We start from the raw sequence: 17,796 nt of genomic DNA, 5'->3' as shown, positions 1-17,796 counted from the left end.
TCCTCCCAAACAGCGAGTCGCTCCCTCAATCCCCTTCCTCTTACGCACGCGGGGTGCGCGGACGCCGCTCGCTGACGACAGTGCCGCCTCCCGCCGTACCCCCCCCTTCCCCCCGCCTCCCGCTCTCCTAGATCGACGGTTGGGGCTGGCTGCAGGTGTAGCGGCTACGGGGAGGGACCGGGCTGAGCTGCCGGCGGCGGCGGCGGCTTCATGAGCCTCCTGCTGTCGCTCCCGCCGTCGCTGCCTCTGCTGCTGCTGGCTCTAACCAGGGGCACCTGCGCCTTTTTCTCCCAGGCCGGGATTATGAACGCGTGCAGCAGCAGCAGCAGCGGCGGCGGCGGGGGTCGCGCCACCCCTGCCGCGGGTTGCCACGGCTTGGGGAAGGCAACCCAGTGCCTGCGGCTGCCTTCCGTGGCGGGCGCCGACCCCCAGCGCTGCAACGAGCTGCTCCTGTTGGCGGCGGCGGGGCTCCGCAAGCAGGAGAACCCACAGGGCAACCCCGGAGAGAAGGCGAAGCCGGAGACGTCGGCGGCAGCCCCCCAGCATCACGTCCTCTACTTCCCCGGAGACGTGCAGGTAGGTGGCGGCCCCGCCCTCTCCCGCCCCCTCACTCCTTTTACCTTTCTCCTGGAATCCTGTACCTGGTAGTCTCTGGGCCTGAGTGAAGGGCCCCTCGGTCTGCTCCTCCCCCTCCCGCCCGCCCCTTGGAGCTGCCCCGACCGCCCAGTTGTCCGGACTTCTGAGTGGCCCGTCAGGGCTGTGGGAGTAGAGGCTGCTCTCCAGTTAACTTGGTGTGTAGTGTGCTAGGAAAGGCTGATAGTTTCTGGGAATCTGAGCTTCGCAGCCAATGGCATATGTGACCCAAGTTGACAGTGCTGGGGAGCGAGGGGAGGGAGAAAGTCGAACATATAGTAGTGGTTTGAGGCTCGCCTAAGTTCTGAACCCTTAATTTTATTAGTAACGTTTTACTTGACAGATTTTTAAGAAGGTGTAGGATTCTTGGAAGTTTCGGTATCTAGATCTTGAAAAGCCCATCAGACTGTTCCTCTCTGTCTCCTTTGCAGAATCCCCTTCAGATATCTCTCGCTAACCTTAGGTGGCCCCCAAAGTTCTGTCCTGGGGCATCTCCTCTTCTCCTTCAGTACTGGTTGACTTGGTGATCTCATCAGCTCCCATAGATTTAATTATCTTCTAATGAATCTCAAATCTACCTGATTTGCTGAAGTCCCATCTGCCTTTCAACATCTCCAACTGGATGTCCTTTAGACACCCAGTGGTAAACTTAAAACATGTCCAAAATGGAATTCATCGTTCCTCCTAAACATCTCACCTCCAAACGTCCCTATTACACTTTCTCAGGCACCACTATTCTCCCAGTTCCCCAAGCTGGTGACCTACATGTCTTTCTCAGCTCTTCCTTGTCTCCTACCTTTTCTGTCTAGTCTGTCTACTTCACCTCAGTAACATCTTTCCAATAGCCCCCTTCTTTCTTCTGAGACTGTCATCACTCTAGTTGGGAGTAGGGTTTGGGAAGAGGGAATAATTGCCAGTCACTGGGCTAATAAGCACTTTACAAACCTCATTTGATTCTCATAGCAACCCTAGGACATAGGTACTGTTATCCCCATTTTACAGTTGGTGAAACTGAGGCAGACAAAGGTTAAGTGACTTGCCCAAGGTCCCTTGGTTGGTTGATGCCCTTAATGCTTGAAGATGGCCAAAATGATGTCACTGTATTGGGGTCAAGGTACAATGACTGTGGCCATTCAAACCAATATGCAAGGCAGGGAACCAATATAAACTTGCAAGGCTCTATCACAGGTGAGCACAAATAGACCATATGAACATTTGGAATGGAGATGCCCAGTCACACAAATAGCAAATGTCTGAAGCTAGATTTGAACTCAGGTCTTCTTGACTTCCTGACTGATTCAGGCCCTTTTCAGCTCATGCATGGGACTACTGATGGTGCCGGCTGCCTCACATCTCTTCCCCCCTACAGTCCATCCTCCAAAATGATTTTCCTAATAAAGCAGGTCCAACTATATCATCCCACTACCCCCCCCCCACTCAGTAAATTCCATTGTCTCCTTATCACCTCCAGACTCAAATTCAAAAATCCTGTTTAGTAATCAAAGCTCTCCAAAACCTAGCTTTCTCCTCCAACTCCTAGGCTTCTTACACCTTATTTTCCTCCTCTATTCAGTTACACTGACCTCCTTACTATTCCACCAAGAAGACACTTTGTCTCTTGTTTTCAGGCATTCTCTCTGGCTTTTCCCCATACCTAGAATGCTCTCCCTTATCAACTCTGCCTCCTGGCTTCTTTCCTCTAACTACAAATCCCATCTTCTACAGGAAGGCTTTCCCATCTCCTCTCAATTCAGTTGTCTTCTCTCTTTTAGTTATGTCCTATCCTGGTTGTAACTTGTTGGTATATATTTGTTTTGTTGTCTCCCTCATTAGACTATGAGCTCCTTGAGGGCAGAGACTGTCTTTTGCATCCCCAGTGCTTAGCACAGTGCCTGACACCTTGTAGCCATTTAAAAAACAGCATAAGTATATATAGTTGGGGCAGCTAGGTGGCAAAGTGGATAAAGCACGGGCCCTGGATTCAGGAGTACCTGAGTTCAAATCCGGCCTCAGACACTTAACACTTACTAGCTGTGTGACCCCATTGCCCACCAAAAAAAAAAAGCATATATAGTTTAATATAAACAGAATGCTTTTGAGAAAGGAATGTGTTTATACAGATACATACTCAAATATAAATAAGATTCATTTCTGGAAAAGAGACAGTAACATATTCAATAAATACCTATGCTTTGAAAAGTCCCATATAGTATCACAGAACTTAAACCTGAATAAGAAATCCCCTCTATAGTATATCAAACAAGTGACCATCTAGCGTTTGAAGACCTCCTTCCCTCATTTCACTTTTGTTGTTGAATAGTTATTCAGATGTGGCCAATTGGACTCTTGGTGACCCCATTTAGGATTTTCTTGGCAAAGATACTGGAGTGGTTTGCTATTTTGGCACTCTATCCACTGCACCACGTATCTGCCCACTTCACTTTTGAATAGTTCTAATTGTTTGGAATTTTTCCTTATATCAAATCTAAACCAACAGCTTCCACCCTGTTGCTCCTAGTTCTGCCCTCAAGGACTAAGAAGAAGTCTAATCCTATTTCCATTCAGTTTCTAAGACCATTCTCCCCATCCCTATCTCCTTTCTCACCCCCCCTCCCCCCAGTTTTCTCCAGTCTGAAGGTCTTCACTTTCAACTGATTCTCATCATGTAATGATTTGATGACCCTTTACCACCTGGTTGCCTTTCTCTGGAAAATTTTCATTTTAACATCCTTCTTATATTGTGTCACCCCAAACTGAGAACAGTGATCCAGAGGTAGTCTGACCAGGGCAGAGTACAGCCTCTCATTCTGGACATCATGCCTCTCATTTTAATCTAAAATTATGCTACTTTTTTTTGTTTACACTGTGGATTCATATTGAAATTGAAATCTACTAAACCCTTTACATCTTTTTCAGATGAATAACTGTCTAGATAGCTTTTTTTTTCCATTTTGTACTTGTGAAGTTAATTGTATTTACATTAAATTTCATGGTACTATATTTAGCACATAAAAGTACTTTAATATTTCAAGTTAAATTTTGTTTGAGTCTGTATTGAAGATGTTACTGTAACTTGCTTAGACCTGTTATAAAACAAAGGGAATGGGTTAATTTATGATAACAAAATGTACAAATCATTTGTAATATTAAAAACAATTGGATAATTCAGTCTTTATTACTGTGTTGTAGATTTTTTGCCTAGAAATTCTTAAAAGCTCACAGATTAGTACCTGGATGAATTGTAAAAATGAATAAAACAACTGTTCAGAGTCTTGAAATATTGCTTGGTTCATATCAAATAATCACAGAATATTAGAGGTAGAAGGAACCTTAGAGGTGATGCAATTCAACTTCATACCCAGTGCAAGTCCTCATCCACATTTCTGCTTGAACTCTTCCATTGATTCAACACATTTATTAAATGCCTGTATACTTGGCCACTTACAAAGTATCTAATTTCATTTTTAAAATTATTCCTTATTTATATCAAGGGCACTAGCATATTTCCAGTTACTTAAGTTTACAGCTGTGGTGTCATCATTAACTTCTCACACACCCTATAAATCCAATTAGTTGCAAAATCTTATTCCTTCTACCTCCATAACATCTATTACATCCATTCCTATCTCTTCACACACCTGTTTATTCCAGTTTAAAGCCATACTTAGCCCCTCTTACTTGCAGTATTACCATATCCTCTTGATTTGTATCCCTGCCTCAGGTCTCTCTTTCTATGCCAATTTAATCTGTACACAGTTGCCAGGGTGATTTTTCTAAAGCTCATGTCTGATTATATTACTCCATTACCTAGTTAACTCCAATAGCATTCTATTACCTCTAAGATCAAATATAAACTCTTCTGTTTGGTACTTAAACCCTAACTCTACCTGACAAACTGACTCTAACTTAACTTTCCAGCCTTATTACAGATAACTCCCCTTCACACACACTTTGATCCAGCCAAACTGACTTTACTATTCATCACTGTCCATTTCAGTGTCTTCATCCTCATTTTCCCTCAGGCCATCTCCCTGAATTTAGTTTTCTTCAACTACCACTTTCTATATGAGGCCTTTTCCTGATACTCTAGCTGCTAGTAACTCCCTCCTTCAGCAATTATCTCTTTGGTATCTCTTTTGTATTTATATAATGACTTGCCCAATTGAGTTATAAATTCAAGGGCAGGAAGTGTTTAATTTTTGTATCCCCAGTACCAGGTACATAGTAGGTATTCAGTTAATGCTTGTTGTTTGATTGTTGACTTATCTTGTGTTGAATTCAAACTCCCTATAATGTCTACTGACTGGAACCAAGCTGCCCTGTTGGTAATAAATTTAAAAATCTACTCCATCTCATATATGATAGTTCTTCAAAGAACCAATTTGGGCTGGGCAGGGGAGTTCTGTCTGTATATTTTTCACTTTGTTCAGTGGTTTCTCCCCAGATTTTTATACTGATTGGCCACTAGGTATTATAAGTGGCCCCCATCATCTTTAGTGATTGATATCCAACCTTTCTCTCCATAATGAGTTACAGTAGATGATTTGTAAAGGTGTAGTTTGGGGTCAATGGTAGGCCTGTAACAAACTAGGATAGAGAGCCTTGTTCTATTAGATCCAAGTTGGCATGGTACTTTCAGTGTTGGGTAGGTCTTTAATGAAATCTAATATTGCTACCATACAATTAGAAAGAAATTGACAGGAGTTGAAGCAAACCTGCCAAGTGCCCCTAGGTTTTTTGTCGAAGCTCTAGTAACTGCCAGAAGGTCTTAAATAGGTCTCCATGGTTTAACACTGGGCTGTTGCCAGGACAGGTACAAGTAAAAGTTCAGGAAACCATTTGAGATAGACCCTGTCTCTGGTATATCCATTTTATTGGTGGTGTGAGCAGACAGCACGTATATACAGGTATTCAATGATTCTTGTTGTCAGATTAATTCTAGTAGTAGTAGTTGAGGTATAGTGCTACAGAGATTTCTATTTTAACTCAGTTCAGTGATTAACCTAATAAAAATTACCTCCTCACTTCCCAGACTTCTGTCAGGTCCCAGCTAAAATCCTCCACTTTTGCAAGAAGCCTATTCTTGACCCTCTTTTGTTCTAGTGTCTTCCCTTTAAGGTTTTCTCGTTTATCCTGTGTAGATCATGTTTGTACATAGTTGTTTGCATACTGTCTTCCAAATTAGACTGAGCTTCTTGAGAGCATCAGCTGTTTTTTTGTCTTTCTTTGAATCTGCATGGCTTAGTACCATAATTAGCATGGATAGACACTTAAAATGCTTATTGACTTGATTTGAAAATAGTATTCCATTATGTTCATGTACTATAATTTATTCAGTCATTTTCCAATTGATGGGTACCACCTTAGTTTCCAGTTCTAAAGTTGCCATTACAAAAAAGCTGCTGTAGTTATTTTTGTACATGAAGTTCTTTTTCCTCTTTAGAATGCCATTTTGCATTATATCAGGCCCTTTTTTTTTAATCAGCACCACATTATATGCACCTTAAAAGTTCATTTGGTGAAGCACAATTACTGGCATCCTCTGCAAAATGCTTTACAATCATTAACTCATTTGGGCCCCACAGTAGCCCTTTGTGAGATAGAAAATTATGTATTATTAATCTCATTTTCCAAATGAGAAAATTGAGTTTGAGGGTTAGTGCTCATGCTTACATAGCTAGGAACTGTCAGAAGTAGAATTTGAATGCAGGCCTTTCTTACTCCAAGTCCAGTGTTCTATGTATTATGCCATATTACCTCAGTATACTTACCTACTGTTCCATCAGGTCATGTATACCTGGTTCTACTTCTGGATGGGGATAGAGTTCAAAATGTTGTAGCTATGGCAGAGTCTTAGCTTCCAAGTTTTCCTTTTAATGAGTAGGATGGGGGCTCTGGCCAAGGAGATGGAAGACTGAATGAATACTTTCTCATTCTGTTTCTTTCCTAAGAATGTTTGTGGGGCATGGTGTCCGGTCTGGTTAATGGCTAAAGCTGGGATTGTAGTTCCTTGACCCAGGCTGACTCCATCACCAAACAGACTATATGTCAGGCTTCTCTTCCATGTTACTTTTAAACACATCCTAATTGTCTTCATCCTAGGAAGAGAATTCTGCCCTGGGATCTGGGTTGAGAGCAGGTCGTGGAATTCAGATGCTTTGGGTAATGCCTGGCAGTCCTCGAAGCAAAAGGTGACCTTCTCTGAGGACTGTGCATTAGGACTGTTGGATTATTCAGTTGATCTGCAACACTACTAGGAGGACAGGAGAGCCTTTTTTCTTATTTTATTTATTTATTTATTTGTTTGTTTGTTTGTTGATTTTCAGGGCAATGAGGGTTAAGTGACTTTCCCAGGGTCACATAGCTAGTAAGTGTCAAGTGTCTGAGGCTGGATTTGAACTCAAGTCCTCCTGAATCCAGAGCCAGTGCTTTATCCCCTGAGCCAATTATTTTTATGCTTAGTCCCTAAAAATGTTTCCTGACTTGGATGAAATCTATCTTCTAGGTTCTAGGTTGGGGTATAATCACGGGTCTATATCAGAGTGGGCACCTGTCGATTGCTTTAATGAACACTAAGGTGGCACAAAATCTCTCATTCTCTCTAGCCAGAACTGAATCCATAAATCTGAGTCCCAAAATATCCAGTAGTCTGGAAATTTGATCTTGAATATTAGAAATTGATGAACTAAGAAGGAGGATATGAAATATGAGTTGTCTGAATATGAGGAAAGAGGGGAGGAGATCTCAGCATCTTTCAGGTAGAAATGACAGTATTACAGATAGACTGATATACATGTGGCTATCTGCCTTGCCGTTAGAAGACTTAGACTTGGAGCAGCTAGGTGGCACAGTGGATAGAGCACTGGCCCTGGAGTCAGGAGTACCTGAGTTCAAATCCGGCCTCAGACACTTCTAGCTGTGTGACCCTGGGCAAGTCACTTAACCCCAATTGCCTCACTAAAAAACTTAAAAAAAAAAAAAAGACTTAGACTCAGGCAATTTACAAGCATTTATTAAGCACCTACTCGATGCCAGGAATCATTCATGCTAAGTGCTGGACACAATGTTAAAAATAAAACAGTCCCATATTGGGAAAGATAATATGTATACACTCACACCTATATACATATATGTATTATACATATATGTGCATGAAAACTAAACACAAGGCAATGAAGGGGCAGCATTTGCTAGTCTTTGTATAACCATGAAAAAGTCACTTAATTTTTCTGAGTCTTAGTTTCCTCATCTATAAAATGGATATAATACCTGTATGATTTACTTCACAGGGTTGTTTTAAGGGAAGTGCTCTGTTTTATAAGCCATGAAGTACTATAATGTAAGACATAAAGACATAAATACTGCCTAGAATATACTGCCTCGAGGCTGCTAGGTAGCACTGTGGATAGAGTTCTGGGCCTGGAATTAGGAAGACCTGAGATCAAATTTAGCCTCTTACACTTACTAGCTATGTGGATCAAGAGCAAGTCACTTAATCTTTATTCATCTTAATTTCCTCGCCTGTAAAATGGAGATAATAGCACTTACCTCTCAGGGTCATTAGGAGGATCAAGTGAGATGATATTTGTAAGGTGCTTAGCGTAATAATACCTGGTCTTTCCCATATAACACTAGTCACAAATTGTACTGGTTCCCCCCCTCCCCCCTTAATGTACAACTAGCTTCCCTTGGATGGGCTGCAAGAGTGCTAGGACATCTGACACATATTCAGGCATTACCCAATAGCAAGGTCCAGTCACTGTATCTATGTTGCCAGACAAGTGCAGACAAGTCTATGTGTGTGAATCTAGGGTGCCCTCGTGTATGTATGAGTGTGGCCAAGCCCTCCAAAAATGAACTGGTCAGAACGTGGGTATCCCATGGAAAATACTAAGTATGAATTCGGAAAGAACTTTGGTGAATCCACTAATTAGAAATTGTTGCCTTAAGAGCAGTATCAAAAGTCCTCTTAAGCTCCGGAAAGAAGTTATCTACATGGTCCAGCCGAAGCTCTTCAGTCAGGTATGGAGTGACCCAAAACTACCTAACAAGTAAGCACTTGATCCTCCTTTTCTGGACAAGGGGCAACAACTTTAGAGTATGAGCTAAGGTCAGTCATTAAACATTATGGAGAAAGATAGTAAAAAAAAAAAATTGCCCCAGAACAGTGAAATCAATAAAGGGGGAAATGAATCTGTAGAAGAGTTGGTGTGAAACCCAAATAATATGATCCCCAAAGTATTTTAAGATGAAACTGCTAGGAGAATACAGACAGAAATAATAATTCAATAAGTTTGCCAATGTTTTTATATCTGTTATCATTGATGGATGAGTAAATACTACACTGGGACTCTAAATACTTCATCACTTGATACTGTATATGAAGAAATGGAAAGAACACTCAGTAAAATCAAGCTGGGAAGCATGGCTGGATCAGAAAAAAAATGCATGCTAGATGTGACCCTATTTTTAAGATACCTATAATAAGGTTTTCTCACAAAGAGAACATTATCAAAGGAATGGCAGAAAAAAAGCATAGCTCAAATTATTGTCCCTCAAAATTAATTGAAGCAACTACCAGCCCCATATATTTACTTTCTTATTGCTAAAAAATATTTGAGAATAGTCTGTATACATGTCAATGGTATCATCGATGCAACTGAGAAACGTTAGGCTTTTGTAGCTTAGCACAGTGTCTGGCAAGTAGTAGGTGCTTAATAAGTTTATTATTGACTATTTTCTACAGTAATCTTCATATTTATATAATTAAGTGAAAGGTATGGGGAACATGAATTCTTTTTTTGTTGTTGGTTGACAGTGTTGAATTTTAAATCATTTTTTCCAATAAACAAAAATATTTGTTCTCTTTCTTTCACCTTCTCATCCCATTGGAAAGGAAAACAACAATAACAAAACCCTTTGTAACAAATATGCACAACCAGGCAAAATGAACTCCCTTATTAGCCATATACAAAAATATGTCAGTCTTCACATTAGAGCATCACTTGTCTGGAAATGGGTAGCATGTTTTCATCATAGGTCCTTTGGAATCAATGGTTGGTCATTGTGTTGATCAGAATTCTCAGTTTTTCAAAGTTGAAAACATAAGATTTTACTATATTTATTGTTTGATTATAAAAAGCATTTGACTTTTAAAGCAACGTACAACTTCTGTCTCCAACAAGGTGTCTCCCATGCTTATATGTCATATGAGATAGTTTGTTAAATGCAACCACAGAGACAAGTTGTGTTTAATGATCCTTGGATTATCAATACCAATGGAAATATAAAACAGAGATGAAGGCTCACCCAAGATGGTCCATCACTATCATTTAGGATGTCCTGTGCAATCCAAGTAAAAGAAAGATTCCATATACATGATAAGGTCCTCCAAATGCTCCTGTTTGCAGGTGACATTATGGTGCTTGCATCAAACCCCAGAATATTACAGGATCTCAATGCCTACTCAACAGATATTGGCCCAACAAACCACATAGAAAAAACTAAGTGGATGAAGAATGCTTGGTCAGACTATGACATACAATTGGGTGAGTAGCCCATTTTGTTCTTCAGGATACCTACCTATGATAGACGCTAGACATGGATGATGAGCTGGGTCCAAAATTGAAGAGACCCAAGAGTGGGCTGAAATGCGCTTGGAAAACTTTTCAGTGCTTTGATTGTTCTGTCAACTACATGGAACCAGCCTCTAACCTGTGGATAGCTGGAGCCAAACAGAACAGGCAAGAGACAGGAGAGTCAGGAATCAAATGTTAAGTTTAATTTCAAAGTGAGGGAAATGGCTTTCAAGGAGGGGATGTAGACACATGTTCTAGGGCCCTGCCATTAGTGGAGGGACCTGAGGCAGTGTGCAGAGATCTCAATAACTACAATGACTACACAGGGATCTGTAGCCCTGATAATGAGGGGTAACAACAACTGTGAGACAAGTTTGATTCATAGGAGGACTTCATGACCAGAACAGGGGTACCTCTCTGAGCCTGTCTGGTGCCTGTCCAAGCTCAGAGAACACCTGGTGCTGGTCAAAGCAATACAGTAACTTTGATTTTTGCCAGAGGATGAGATCATTCAGAGGGTGAGCACAAAGGATTGTTGTTATGCCAAGTGAGGGCACAGCTTGCTTGCTCTGGGCCTAAGCTCTGGAAAACAGGGGGGTATCCTAATATCCTATCATATCCTAACACAAAAACTTAACTTTTGGGGGGGAGGGCAGTGAGGGTTAAGTGACTTGCCCAGGGTCACACAGCTAGTAAGTGTCAAGCATCTGAGGTCATATTTGAACTCAGGTCCTCCTGAATCCAGGGCTGGTGCTCTATCCATTGTGCCACCTAGCTGCCCCTTAACTTCTTAATACCAATAATTTTCAATGATTCTATTTGGTTATGAGTCATAGATCACCATCAGAATTTCAAGTGACTCAAAGGACATTGTATAGTAGGCACAAGTTATCTACAATAAATTACCAATGCTTTTGCATAAGAGACATAAGAGGTTATCTCCAGAGAAATAACATTCATGATAGAAGGTTTGGAGCTGGTCATGGCATAAGGTCTCAGAGACAATAACAATATCAAAATACCTAGACAAAGACCTTCAGCAAGTTGGGTAGATCATCTGTGGAAGATATATAGGAGTACATGAATGAGAATTTCTGTAGGGGCATAAGGCATGGATGAGTTGAGATCTGCATTAGTAGAGGGAGAATCCACATCAATGAAATCATGTTATCTTTCAAAAGCATCGAAGTTTAAGTGAATGTGGCTTAGTGATACACCTGCCACACTACATGGAATACCACAAGAGATACCTCATTCTAGTTGATGGGGAATGCCTAGAGGTGAAAGACCATGTACAATCAATACCAGCCCAAAAGCCTTTGGGATCTGCAAGACCTATTTGGCCTGACCAGTTCCTTGTGCTGTCTGTGGACTGGACTAAAGAATTCTGCTCAATCCAGAAGTTAATTTCCTTCAGTTGCAAGTGGTCCTTAATGCTAGACAGATCCTCAGAAATTTGAAAAATGGTCACCAGAGCATATGATCTCTGGAGAAAATCCTGAATGTCTTTTAGAAAATAACCTCTTCCATTATTTTCAGGCAGTCTTCTTTAGAACTGAGACAGTATCATGGTTTACTCTAAGCAAGGCAAAAAGCCACTGAGGATTAGGAAGACATTTGGGCTTGGGAAGGGCTTAATGGCAGTGCAGGGATATGGGGGCAGATATGGTTGGAACTGAAAGAGATAAGCAAGGATAATCGAGAAAACTGAGCCAAGTTAGTATTAGGTGGTTTGCAGAACATCCAAGTCAGAATTACTTAGAGGAGCTGATAGAGAGGGAGAGACTAGCATTAGTCCTAGAGAGGCCAAGAAGTCAGTATCAGATAAGAAGGCAAAAGAGAGGGGAGTGCTCTAAGGTCCTGTCACCTGAAAATTTCAGTTCTTTTATAGTGTCATGTTTTTGGTCCTGAGTCATGGTCATTGTCATTTGCCATGTTTCCTCTTGATTTAGCCTCTAGTTAAGCTGTGGGCTTATATATAGGTACATAACAGATTTTTTGTTATTCTTACTGTCTGAATCAGTCTATGTATCATAGGATCATTGATTTAGAGCAGGAAAGAACCTGAGTCCTTCATTTTACAGATGAGGAAATTGAAATAGAGGTAGTAAATGCTAGGGGCAGGATTTGAATCCAGATTTTCAGATTCTAGTGTCAGTGTTTGAAGCAAGTTTTGAAGCAAGAGCTTCAAACCTGTCTTAAAACTCCATCAATGCAGATTGTAATTTTTCTGTTTTCAGGTTCAGATCTAGTCCCCTCTTCCTCTTGAGAATCATTTTTTCTGGTGTCTTTCTTAGATCTTTAAAATTTTTTGGTCTTAATCTTTCAATCTTTCCAATAAACCTGAGTTAGAGATGCATTTCTCAAGCTTTTTCACCCCCTTAATCAATGAGACCATCTTTCAGTTATGGTATGTAGGTTATAACATGGTAAGTCATTGGCCAAGAATTCTAGAGGATAAGAACTAAAAGGGACTTTGGAAACACTTTAGTGTAACATCCTTATTTTATAGATGAGGATACTAAGACCCAGAGAGATGAAGTGACTTTTAGGTTCTGAGTGGTAGAACTGGTTCTTGAAATCAGGTCTGTGTGTTGTTTTTTCTACCATATATTTTGCTTTTCAGTTCCCTTTGCTCATATCTAAAGGTCTTAGCTTTCCCTGTAAACTTTTTTTTGCTTACTTATTTGTCACTGGGATTTTTGTCTACTTCCTTGGAGTGTTTACCTTTAAATCAATTTGGATGACCTTTCCAATTCTTAGTTATTAGCACTGACATATCAATGAGTGTCAGCCCATACTTTCAGCAAACTGATCCAAATAGTCAAAAAAGGCTTATCTCTTTGTCTTCTTGATAAGGTAGCTCTACAGGACTCCCATTTTTCCCCTTCCTTCAAATGGCTGCAGCTGTAAACTCTCCTAAATAAATGAAACTTATCTATTCTTTTGACTCATGCTATCAAGAAATTCATCTTGGTATCTGACTAGTTTTAGTTTTTGGTGTAAGCATTCCTCTTTTTTTTTCTTCATTGGAACTGAAGATCAATTTGAACATGATGTCAGAGAGCTCTTTAAGAAAAATATCTACATTTTAGAGTTGTCTTGTTCGGTAAAGCACTGGAGAAAAGAGAGATTATTTCCAATCTCTGCCATGTTGCTAACTTGATCACTAACCTTGGGAAATTAATTTCTCTATGATTTAGTTTCTTTTTCTATGCAATATAGAGCAGAATTCTGGTTTGTCATTAAAGTAGGTCCTTTCATTATTTTTATATGCCATTTTGAAAAACAGCATAGCATTGTGTAGTGCTTTTAGATGTAAATTTCCATCAAACTAGGGTGATGTATTCTTTGGGAAGGGACTTTCTCTTTAGTTATTCTATCTTGATTTGACATGGAGCCTAATAATTTAACGATTAGAACAGGGTAGTGGTACCTGCCTTCTTGGTTAATCATCTGCTCTTTCACATGTGTAATCATTTTATAATCTAGGAGTTAAAGTTCTCATTTTAATTATTCTCTTCTATATTTCTGTATGGAGAATGGAATAATAAGTAAAAATAAATCAAATGTTTATTAAGTACCTACTCTTATAAAAATATAAACTAGTATATTGGTTCTGAAAATAGCATTGCATGTATCAGATTTCATATTGTTAGATGCAGAGCAACCCAAGTAGTTGTATTCAGGTGTTATTAAAGTGAATGTTGCAGCTGTCATAGGAGAGAATTATTTTAATCCTAATTTGCAAGAGAATTGGTTTATGGCAAAAATTCAGTCAATTAAACTTATATCTATAGTAGTACTTAACATTTGTATTGTGCTTGAAGGTTTATAAATCACTAAAAGAAGGGAAGTTGAATGCATGTTTGATTTGTGTACAGTTTATTAGTACCTAAAGATTTCCATTTGGAGCAAACCAGTCAACTTCCATTTTCCACTTAGCAATCCAGAATCCTAAAGTCTTCCTTTATCTGCCCCATAAAAAGAACAATCAAGGCTAAAAGCTATTTTAGGACAATATTTATGTGTCTATCCCTCTCTATTTGTAACAGTGATTTTGTGATGGTTCTTCTCTTTCAGAACTATCGTGAAATTATGGCACGTCATCCTGAAAATTTTCAGTGGGAAAACTGGAGTCTAGAAAATGTTGCTTTCCTTCTAGCACACCACTTCACCAATAGTTATATTTGGGTAGTAAAGAGCTCCCGAATGCATTTGCACAAGTTCAGCTGTTATGACAATTTTGTGAAGAGCAACATGTTTGGTGCCCCAGAACACGGCATTGAGTTTGGAGCTTTTAAGCATCTTTATTCGTTATTAGTTAATGCATTTACCCTTACACAGAACATTGTCTTGTCAAAGAAGAAAAGGTATGATTTAAGAAAGGAGACAAAAACCCCTGGCTACTATAAAACAAATTCATCTCATGCTTCAAATGGCTGCCAGGGGGAGAGAGAGAGAAAATATGAACAATATGATGACTCTGACACCAACTTTAATCCACCATCTTTTAAAGATGCATCCTTTACTTTGATTGGATTCAGTAAAGGATGTGTTGTTTTGAACCAGCTGCTTTTTGAGCTGAAAGAAGCCCAGAAAGATAAGAATATAAATACCTTCATCAAAAACATAAGAACAATGTACTGGCTGGATGGTGGTCACTCTGGAGGAAGCAATACTTGGGTTACTTACCCTGAAGTGTTGCAAGAATTTGCAAAAACAGGGATTACAGTTCATACTCATGTTACTCCTTACCAAGTAAATGACCCCATGAGGTCTTGGATTGGAAAGGAGCACAAGAAATTTGTACAGATCCTCGAGGACTTTGGCATGCAGGTGACTAGCCAGATTCATTTTGAGCAGGAACCTCCTTCCATAGAAAATCACTTCAGGGTTCATGAAGTATTTTGAAACTTGAAGTTTACCAATTTACGGTATTGTTAAAGAACAAAAACGCTCAGTTGTGAAATCAAGTAACAAGAAACAACATTCAATAGACACCTTGTATTGTTAGTTTGGGGGAAATGGAAGCACAGTTACTAAAAATTGGCATGATGTGCTAAGGGTATTCCTTGAAAGTGAATTCCAGCAGTTCTTAGTTTGAATTGGGTTAGAGTTACAAGTCATTTATGCTATCATTGTGGTTCTTGCTAATCCTATGATGTGACCCTTGAAATTAGTGAAAAAGGTATCTTTAAAAGGCATAACTATGATTGATTAAAACTAAAATGATTATTGATATTTAAATAATTGGAGATTTTGAATAATATTTACTTCTAACTTTTATCTTGGTAACAATAAAGGAACATTATCTATGTTAGCACCCTGAAAATTTTAAGATTTGATTTCATTATACACTTGGGTGGGAACATTCCCTTTAGTAGAGGCAAAGATTTGATGGTATTTTCTATTGTTTGGGAGTAACTACCAATTTGTGCTTCATTCTTATTGCCACACAAAGGATATTTCCATTGTCTTATTTGATTCATCTTGCAACATCTGTCACTAAATAGTCTTTTCTTCTAGGTCTTATAAAAATATTAAACAAATATATTTTATGTAGAAAATGACCAATAATCTTTTAGTGTACAATTGTCCATTAAGTTTTAACATTCCATCTCAACTTTACAGTTTGATTTTTAACTGATTTTTGACAATACAATCCTTTAATTCATTTTGGTCACAAATTTATCTTTTGGGAAATTGGTCTGAAACAGAATTACATATTTTATACTAGCTCATATGTACTATGGTCAGATTTTAAACATTTCATTTCATGAATCTTATGAAAAAGATCAACATGGGTGGTAAAAATAAATAAATAAAATAAAATAAAATCATTGCTCCATTTATTACTCTCCCCAAAAGGAAGACAAATTCTACAGTTCTGAATCACTGGTTCCTTTCCAGAAGAGTGATTTGCCTGCCAAAAGGAAACAGCTCTCTTTGGACAAAATGCAAAATTACTGCAGAAAGAAGTTATAAAGGAAAGTTTAAAGACACAAAATTTAATTTTGGCTCAAAAATTTAATTTGGGTAACACTGCTGCATAACTTAGGTGAAAGGTCTCTTCTGTTATTTTTTTCCTTGACAAATAAAATTAGGGAAACCAGGATGCCAATTAGCAATGAAAAGAAGTTATTTGATGAAGACAATTTTTGTAATCCATCTATCATAGTGGATACTTTGTCACAATTACTAGCCTTTAAATAGTTGTGCAGTAAACCTAAATGATATTTAATTCACTCTTGTGATTTGAAAAAAAGGAGAAGTAAAATAATAATGATCCAATAGACAATATTGGAATTTACTCACTGAAAACTTATAAAAGAGCATAGGATGAAGATACTATAGACTTGGCTTCAGGTCAACTAAAATAATTTCATGGGAATACCCTATTTAGTATTGTCTTTTCACAGTACCTTTTAAAAAAAATGTTTGCTGTCGAAACATTCCAAATGTTCAGAGCTTAATGGGAAATGGGATCGCTGTCTAAAATTTTTCCCTAAAAAAAGAACTGCTTAAGCAGAAATATCCTATTTTGTTTTAACACTTAGTTCTGTATAGGAATACTGTGTTTATAACTTGCTCTTGGATCTTTTTATGGGGGGAGAAAAATAGTTTTGTTGCTGAGACTTTCTTTAAATAGCTAGTTTCTTTTGAGACCAAAAATTACTACTAACCCCTTCCCCCCCCCCACCCCCCTGCTCCCCAACCCATTCCTAACCTCAACAAAAAAAGAAAACCTTCAATCAAAGTAGTTGATAAAATAAGTTGTGCAATTACCACAAATTACCTGTTTTAATACCTGTTTTAAGTCTCACATTCACATGTGCACAGACTAATGAGTGAAAGAATTTATTTTCCATTGAGATTGAAATGAGGTTTGGGATGGAAAAATTCAGGGGAGAGTGTTTTTCTACATATCTTTTAATATTGTGATTATAAATAAACATTTTGAGTACTTTATGTATTAGTGCTAATGTGAATGATAAACTGTAAACTTGAAAATGCCCTTTTTGAACTTTTCTGGATAGATAAATCAAGAAAATTAACTGTCAGGCTCTTGGAACTATTATCATATCAAAGCGTTGGTTTTTTTCCTATGCTGGAAATAAATTTCTGCTGAATAGTGTTTAATTTTTCAAGAAATTGGTCTGTTTCAATGATTGTTATTAGTACTTTAAAGCAAAATTTTCTTTTTCTGTGTCAAAATGTTTTTTCTTTAATAATTGTAATAATTTTCAATTGTGCCTTGTGTCACAAGTTGAAAAATCGACATGAAGACAATGTAAAAAGTTGATCCCACCACAGCATTAATATATAATTGTATTAAAATTAGTCATCAATAGATTGTTTTTGAGTATGCTTTACATATAAATAAGGAGTTAATGAACGTTGAGATGTTAGAGGAGAAGCTGCTAACATGCCAGGTTAGGTTTGAATATGTGAAAGACTATTAAATTTTCATTTTCTTTGGCCAAGCTATATTGTCTAAATTCACTTTGAAAATTAATTATAGGGGCAGCTAGGTGGCACAGTGGATAGAGCACCGGCCCTGGAGTCAGGAGTGCCTGAGTTC

The 17,796-nt window shown here is 38.7% G+C and overlaps 2 protein-coding genes across 2 annotated transcripts in view; one reads left to right on the top strand and one right to left on the bottom strand.

The window, feature by feature from the left end:
• FTCDNL1 (formiminotransferase cyclodeaminase N-terminal like) overlaps positions 1–662 on the bottom strand; it is a 138,065-nt gene extending 137,403 nt beyond the window's left edge. Inside the window, exon 1 of the mRNA XM_043997319.1 lies at positions 621–662. The gene's annotated coding sequence lies outside the window, so the exon portion shown is untranslated. The remainder of the gene's footprint in view (positions 1–620) is intronic.
• C3H2orf69 (chromosome 3 C2orf69 homolog) lies at positions 117–17,796 on the top strand. Its single transcript, XM_043997317.1, has 2 exons — positions 117–576; positions 14,295–17,796. Exons 1-2 carry the CDS (start codon positions 211–213, stop codon positions 15,123–15,125), a joined length of 1,197 nt encoding a protein of 398 aa, XP_043853252.1. The 5' UTR covers positions 117–210; the 3' UTR covers positions 15,126–17,796.

Source organism: Dromiciops gliroides, chromosome 3 (assembly GCF_019393635.1).
Source record: "Dromiciops gliroides isolate mDroGli1 chromosome 3, mDroGli1.pri, whole genome shotgun sequence".
Taxonomy (NCBI): Eukaryota; Metazoa; Chordata; class Mammalia; order Microbiotheria; family Microbiotheriidae; genus Dromiciops; species Dromiciops gliroides.
This window is presented reverse-complemented; position numbering and strand designations above follow the sequence as displayed.

What these genes read in the sequence shown, in the direction of transcription:
- C3H2orf69 (XM_043997317.1), top strand. Translation starts at nt 211, where the DNA reads ATGAGCCTCCTGCTGTCGCTCCCGCCGTCGCTGCCTCTGCTGCTGCTG. An exon ending in ACTTCCCCGGAGACGTGCAG is followed by an intron (nt 577 to 14,294) that starts GTAGGTGGCGGC and finishes CTTCTCTTTCAG; the next exon opens with AACTATCGTGAAATTATGGC.